This window comes from Sinocyclocheilus rhinocerous, unplaced genomic scaffold, assembly GCF_001515625.1.
Source record: "Sinocyclocheilus rhinocerous isolate Xijiao unplaced genomic scaffold, SAMN03320098_v1.1 scaffold130, whole genome shotgun sequence".
Lineage (NCBI taxonomy): Eukaryota > Metazoa > Chordata > Actinopteri > Cypriniformes > Cyprinidae > Sinocyclocheilus > Sinocyclocheilus rhinocerous.
In genome coordinates, this window is record NW_015623500.1 from 786,779 (window position 1) to 794,521 (window position 7,743).

The 7,743-nt window shown below is 35.6% G+C and overlaps 1 protein-coding gene across 1 annotated transcript in view; it reads left to right on the forward strand.

Moving 5' to 3' along the window:
- LOC107758549 (inositol-trisphosphate 3-kinase A-like) overlaps positions 1-4,246 on the forward strand; it is an 18,732-nt gene extending 14,486 nt beyond the window's left edge. Inside the window, exons 2-7 of the mRNA XM_016576352.1 lie at positions 1,047-1,146; positions 1,263-1,476; positions 1,662-1,866; positions 2,366-2,467; positions 3,674-3,745; positions 3,897-4,246. Of these exons, the coding sequence (XP_016431838.1) occupies positions 1,047-1,146; positions 1,263-1,476; positions 1,662-1,866; positions 2,366-2,467; positions 3,674-3,745; positions 3,897-4,118 (915 nt within the window). The 3' untranslated portion in view covers positions 4,119-4,246. The remainder of the gene's footprint in view (positions 1-1,046; positions 1,147-1,262; positions 1,477-1,661; positions 1,867-2,365; positions 2,468-3,673; positions 3,746-3,896) is intronic.
- The last annotated feature ends 3,497 nt before the right edge of the window (positions 4,247-7,743 follow it).

Genomic DNA, 7,743 nt, shown 5'->3' on the forward strand with positions numbered 1-7,743 from the left:
TTTTATTTGTGTTACTTATTTATTTGATTTGGGGCTTGTTTTAAAATTTCAATTTAGTTTTGTTATTTACATTTACATTTTATTTAAATTTTGTCATTTAGCAAACGCTTTTATGCAAAGCGTCTTACAAATGAGGACAATAGAAGTAATCAAAACCAACAAAAGCGCAATAATATGCAAGTGCTATAATAGTATATTGTTATAGTGTTATATTTCAATTTCACAAAGAAACATGCAGCATTTTGTCCAAGCAATAATAAAAGGAGCAAAAATAACACGTTTGTGTTTCATTTTTGTTACTGCTGAATAGTTTTCAACTTTCTTCTCCTGCGTCATATTCTTCATGTTTGAGCTGCGCCCTCTACTGTACAGACGTGAATTTACATTTCCTTCAGCCTGAGGTGTATTCATTTCACATTTGGTGTAAAAGCGCTTTTACATTTGTAAAAGAAGAACTTTTTTATATTAAAAACAAACAAGCAGACCCTGCCCAGATTTAAAAAGTAAATCAAAAGTCGCGTAACGCATTACTTTCAATAGAAAGTAACTAAGTAACGTAATTAGTTACTTTTTTTAGGGAGTAACGCAATATTGTAATGCATTACTTTTAAAAGTAACTTTCCCCAACTCTGGTCTAGACACTAAATGTTTGTTTAAAGAAAACAGATGTGGCTTGTTTCACAATTCCGTATCGGCTTCTAGGGCTGCACTATTAATCGAATTTCTAATCGCAGTGACAATTATGGATGCCACAATTACGTAATCGTTCAAAGCGGCAATTAATCGTGCAAAGTCCACTTATGTTATTCTGCACGCTTAAGATATGTTTTTTTTTTCTTTCTACGTGTTATCTTAAGGGTTTTTCCATTGTTTTAGTTTTAGTATAACATTATAATACCATTCATATTTTTATAATCGACAATTATGATTTTTGTCATAATCGTGCAGCCCTAGGCTTTAAGTATTTAGCCTGTTTCGATGATTCATAAATGAAAGAAAATGCAGCATGTTGGTCTGATCTGTGCATATGCGTTTTTTGATTTCAGGCTAAATCGTGGAGGAAGTTAAAGACTATGGTGCATTGCTCTCCATTTGTGGTTTCATTTAAGAAAACATATCCTTGGGTTCAGCTGGCAGGCCATGCAGGTAAAAACAAATTCTCGTTTGACTCCTGTATTGATGAAAAAGCTGCATCTGAACAGATTGCTGCCCATCATTTTGGACTGATGAAATGAACACTTTCTTTGCCTCTTTGTGTGCAGGTAATTTCCAAGCAGGCGAGTATGGGAAACTATTGAAGAGGTATTGTGAATGCGAGCAGCAGTGTCTCGAGAAGCTGATGAATGGCAACCTCCGGCCGTTTGTTCCTGGTTACTATGGTATTGTGCAGCAGAACAACCAGGATTACAACCTAATGGATGATCTGCTGACCGACTTTGACTCCCCTTCAATCATGGATTGCAAGATGGGAAGCAGGTGAGAAGATAGATATGTTCTGAGTTATTTTTCAAACTCCAAAACCCCCCTAACCAAGCAAACTAAATGTATAGCTAGTAAAGAAAAAAAATGCAGAATGTGGCAGGATGCGGTTAATGTCATAAACTGTGACATTATGTGTGAGGGCTGTGGTGTGATCAATTGGGTCAATTTTTGTACCACAGGACATACCTGGAAGAAGAGCTGGTAAAGGCCCGTGAGCGTCCTCGTCTTAGGAAGGATATGTATGAGAAAATGGTGGCTGTGGACCCAGGAGCGCCTAGTCCGGAGGAAAGAGCCCAGCAGGCGGTTCTCAAACCTCGATACATGCAGTGGAGGGAAACGCTGAGCTCAACCGCCTCTCTTGGCTTCCGCATCGAGGGCATCAAGGTGAGAGATCACATGGGATTTATTCAGCAAGGGTACATTACATTGATCAAAAGTGACTGAATTTTTTAACTATCTAAAAAAAAAATGTGTAATGGTTTCCATAAAGATCTTAATATTGATAATAATAAGAGAGGCTTCTTTTGTGCACCAAATCAGCATATTAGAATGATTTCTGACACTGAAGACTGGAGTAATGATGCTGGAAAATTCAGCTTTGCATCACGGGAATAATGAAATATAATATAATATGAAATATAATAAAAAATATATTAAAATACAAATCAGTTTTAAATATAGTATTAAAGATACAGATAACATTAGTAATAAAACAAAATCTTTTTATGGATGTGATTAGAAAACCACTAAAACATGCAAATCTACGTCATAGCTACTTTCCCGATGCATGTTTGTTATTTATAGAGCTGACATTTGCACTTTTTTGTTAATATTAAAAATAAGTAGCATTAGCATGAACTGTTCACACTGTGTTTCTGTTTAGAAAGCAGATGGCACATGCAACACCAGCTTTAAAAAAACCAAACATAAGGAGCAGGTGATGAAGGCCTTGAGTGACTTTGTGGATGGAAACACACAGTTGCTGGTATGTGACTGTTTTAACTCTGCACTGGAGCTTTCACTTTAGCCATTGACTTGCTTGTTTTATTTGATAATCATACTTGTGAAAAAACAGACGTTGTTGACTTCTCTGAAGTGATGTTCTGACCTCCAGTGACTTTGTCAAATTAAGAAATAAATTAAAGAGGCCCTGTTACATTATTACTGTAGTTATTGATAACAGGTGTTACTGTATTTTTTAAAAAGCACAAAAAAAGAACACAACAATTGCCATTAAAATGTTTTTTTATTAAGCGAATTAGTTAAATTACCACCTTTTCACTGGACAAATATAGTAAATATTTGTATGTTATTTTATAGCTAATGGGGGAAGTATATTCATATTCATAAAGAGGCCCTGTTACATTATTACTGTAGTTATTACTGTAGTTAAGTAAATTCATTAAATTGCCACCTTTTCACTGGACACATATTTTTATTATTTTATTTTATTTACCATATTCGTTTGCTATAATTTCTAGTCCATTATTGTACCTTACATACTTATTTTTTGTAAACATAAAACAAATACATTATACAAATTATTATACAAATACAAACACTAGCTTGCTCTATTCTTTTTCTATTTATTTATTATAATTTTTAAAAAACCCTTGCTACGTGTACTGCGTTAAGCTAACTGAGACTTGTTATAGCACTTGCATATCATTGCTCTTTTGTTGATTTTGATTGCTTCCATTGTCCTCGTTTGTAAGTCGCTTTGGATAAAAGCGTCTGCTAAATGACTAAATGTAAATGTAAATACATGAAACAAAAATCAAACAAATGATGAGGTGAAAATTACATTATTCACTTTTCTTTAACAAGAGTGGGGATCATTAGAAGTAATATCATCATTCATTTTTCTTGAGCTTTGTTCAAATTTATATATTTGCAGTTTTTAAAAGTCATTTTCTCCATTACAAAAATATCTCTCATAACCACTGATCTATATAATGACTGTATGATGTCTATTATCGATTATAATTCTTCCATAGTAGGCGTTTCAGGCTCTAATTTACGGTATATATTTATATGTAACTAACCCGGGTTTTTTCTTGCAATAGTTTTTTATTTTGTATTTTAGCAGCACTGGAACACTGTATTAGCCAATCAGAATCCAGAAACTGGCAATGGGTAATTACAGATGTCTTGAACTGTTTTTTTTTTTTGTTGTTGTTTTTTTCTTCAGAGGAGTTATCTGCTGAGGCTGGAGGAGCTGCGCAGCGCTCTAGAGAAGTCAGAGTTCTTCAGGACACACGAGGTGAGGAATCTGTTCTTTCCATATTGTGAAATCTTTTTCCTGCCCGGGCCAAAATATTTTCATCTCTGGAACACAAGAAGTCATATTTCATAAGCTCAGAACTTTGCCCTGTAAATTTACACATTTAAGAAACCCTTCCGTTTCTCATCAGGTGGTTGGGAGTTCTTTGCTGTTCGTTCACGATGCTTCAGGCCTGGCCCGAGTATGGATGATTGACTTTGGTAAGACCGTCCCACTGCCACCACCCCAAACCCTGGACCACCGCACACCCTGGGCTGAGGGAAACCAGGAGGACGGGTACCTGTGGGGTCTGGACAACCTCATTGAGATCTTTGGAGACATGCTGCAGGACGCGACCCCTCCCTCACACTGATGGATGCACAGAACATGCCTGAGCCCGGAGGATCACGTGTAGGGACACGCTGATGGAGGGAGGCGCACAACAGGATATTAGTTCTGGGATGAGTGTGCTCTTGTGCTGTCGGAGAGATAAAGAGCGAAGTGGAAAAACTCCAGCTTATTTTGTCGACAAGCTCTTTTTTTTTTTTTTGCACATGTGGTTCTGCAGATCCACAGAAGCTCCACCAGAGTCAAAACACACTGATACTGAACCCAAACAGACTTGAGGAGCAACAAATGAGAAGAAACTATCATTTTAAGGGCGCACAGCCATGATTATTCTTTTAAGAATATATGCTAAGTTCACTTCTCATTTTTTTTTTATCTACAAATATGATAACACTATCAAACTGGAATGTGCTTTTTGTTGTTTTTCCTTGTACATTTTTCTTTGGGTTTCCACTGTTATGTAAATAGTGCTTATTTAATTTTTTTTTTTTTTCTGTAGTTTAACCCATACCTCATTCATTTCTGAAAGGTGGTCTAACTGCCAAACTACAGGCAGACTGCCTTTTTTTAATTTCCTGTGGTCTTCTAATCTTGATGATACTTGTGGAGTATGATATTTCCATGACTCATACAGTATGTCCTGTTGATTTTTGCAGAATTGTCGACAAGCTTTTTTTTTTTTTTTGCACATGTGGTTCTGCAGATCCACAGAAGCTCCACCAGAGTCAAAACACACTGATACTGAACCCAAACAGACTTGAGGAGCAACAAATGAGAAGAAACTATCATTTTAAGGGCGCACAGCCATGATTATTCTTTTAAGAATATATGCTAAGTTCACTTCTCATTTTTTTTTTATCTACAAATATGATAACACTATCAAACTGGAATGTGCTTTTTGTTGTTTTTCCTTGTACATTTTTCTTTGGGTTTCCACTGTTATGTAAATAGTGCTTATTTACTTTTTTTTTTTTTCTGTAGTTTAACCCATACCTCATTCATTTCTGAAAGGTGGTCTAACTGCCAAACTACAGGCAGACTGCCTTTTTTTAATTTCCTGTGGTCTTCTAATCTTGATGATACTTGTGGAGTATGATATTTCCATGACTCATACAGTATGTCCTGTTGATTTTTGCAGAATGCTATCACTTCTTAAACAGTTCAGTCAGCAGAAGTTTTACTACTAAACAGTTAACATATTGGCTTTCTCAGAAATAAGGTAGTAGTTTGTGACAAACATTTGTTTTGCACTTAACTAACCGCCTAAGACATTGAGAACAGTTAAACCCCACAAAGATTGTATTTTATTGATGAGAAAACTAGCCACGGTTACAAAGACACAACAAGCTAACAGGTGTAATTGATAAGTTATATACACATGTTGATGGAACAGTTTGTTCACACTTGGTTTTTAAGGTAACCCATCAGTAACTGACCTGTTTGCATTGTTAGTCATATGGTTCAGTTTCAAGGTTAGCCAATTGTGTGCAAGTTTAGAATAGGTTTGAGAGGTTAACCATCTTTATCTGGATCAACGACTATTATTACCCTGATTTTTTTTCTTTAAATAAATAGTTTTGTGAGCTTTTGTGTTGGTACACAGCAGAATGACCTCCGACCTCAGCTCTTTCCACACCATAGCAGGCACCGTGGAGTTCAGCTTCATAGTGATCATATCAGCTTATGTGCATGAAGAACAAATCTGATGGTTGATCTCTCAAACTGTGGTGGAATTTCTTTTGGTGTATAAGCAGATTGTAAGTGTCAGGGCCACTGATGTCATGTTGTTGTTGAGACACAACTGTGATATTAAAGTGATTACCTCACCTGGACACTTTTTGTTGAGGTTAGCTTACGGAACGGGATGTTCTACCACTCTGTGTGTGTTTATCTTACAACTTCAGAGATTGTATTTTCCGTCTTGAGTGGACCTGCACACTGTCTGTTGGTGTGTCTGTCAACGTTCCAACACAACATTCCCATCTGTCAGTATTTCCTTGTGGAAACTTAATGTCTCACATTCCTTTGGAGATCCACTGCATTGTTTACAGATTATACAAAGTATTGTGTGTCATTCAAATTGTTGAAATTGGTTTCTCGCTACCGTACTGCATGTTTTAGATTAAATGGAAAGAGAACTGGAAAAAATTTTTTGTTGTCGTCTCAGCCCATTTAAAACAGCACAATGTAACTTTTGGCGCTCTAGCGGTTAATAAACAGAACTGCACCCATCCCGCGGAAGAACATTCCAACCGGAGCTACTTCTCTAAGTTTATGTCTATGGCGATTCACGCAGGTATGTGTTACTCCGCAGCGGTGACGACCCGACCATAGTCCAAATATAAGTACTTCTTATAAGTGTACCGTAGTGATTCGGAATAAGACAAAAATGCGGTTTGGAAGATGAATTCATGATGTACTCGCTCATTATATACATTTTGCACATTTTGAACACCGAAAAAGTTACATAGTGCTGCTTTAATACAGTTTGAGACAACAGTTTAATTGCAATAGGGACAAGCTGAGCACCTGTACTCACATCACCACTTTGTCTTAAAAGCCAATAATATAATACAATAAACTGGAACTGTTATTGTTTAATATAGCTGTTTTCCTCCTGTTCACTTTCTGATTTGCCATTACTAAAAGAAACGGTTATGTTGACCATACTGATTGGGGTCAGTTAGGTTTTTTTTTTTGTTTTAAAGAAATTAATTGACATTAAAGTGACAATCAAAACTATTAAGCAGCACAAGCATTAAAAAAAGAATTTTTTTTTAGCACCAAATCAGCATATTAGAATAATTTCTGAAGGATCATGTGACACTGAAGACTGGAGTAATGGTTGCTGGAAATTCAGCTTTGCCATCACAAAAATAAATTGCATTTTAAAAGATATTAATAAAACAAGCAATTGTTTTAAATTGTAATAATATTTCACAAGATTACTAACTGTACTTTTATAAAATAAATGCACCCTTGGTGAGCATAAGAGACCTCTTTCAAAAACATAAAAATTAAATCAGTCACACTTTAATTTAAGGTCCAATTCTCGCTATTAACAAACATTAACTATGACTTTTGCCTCAATAAACTCCTAATTTGCTGCTTATTCATAGTAAGGCAGTTGTTAAGTTTAGGTATTGGGTAGGATTAGGGATGTAGAATATGGTCATGCAGAATATGTGCTTTATAAACACTAATAAACAGCCAATATGTGACCCTGGACCCCAAAACCAGTCTTAAGTCGCTGGGGTATATTTGTAGCAATAGCCAGTAATACACTGTATGGGTCAAAATTATTGATTTTTCTTATATGCCAAAAATAATTAGGATATTAAGTAAAGATCATGTTCCATGAAGATATTATGTACATTTCCTACCGTAAATATATCAAAACTTAATTTTTGATTAGTAATATGCACTGCTAAGAACTTCATTTGGACAACTTCAAAGGTGATTTTCTCAAATTTTTTTTTTTTTTTTTGCACCCTCAGATTCCAGATTTTCAAATAGTTGTATCTCGGCCAAATATTGTCCTATCATAACAAACCATACATCCATGGAAAGCTCACAACTTTCAAATGATGTATAAATCTCAATTTCGAAAAATTGACCCTTATGACTGGTTTTGTGGTCCAGGGTCACAT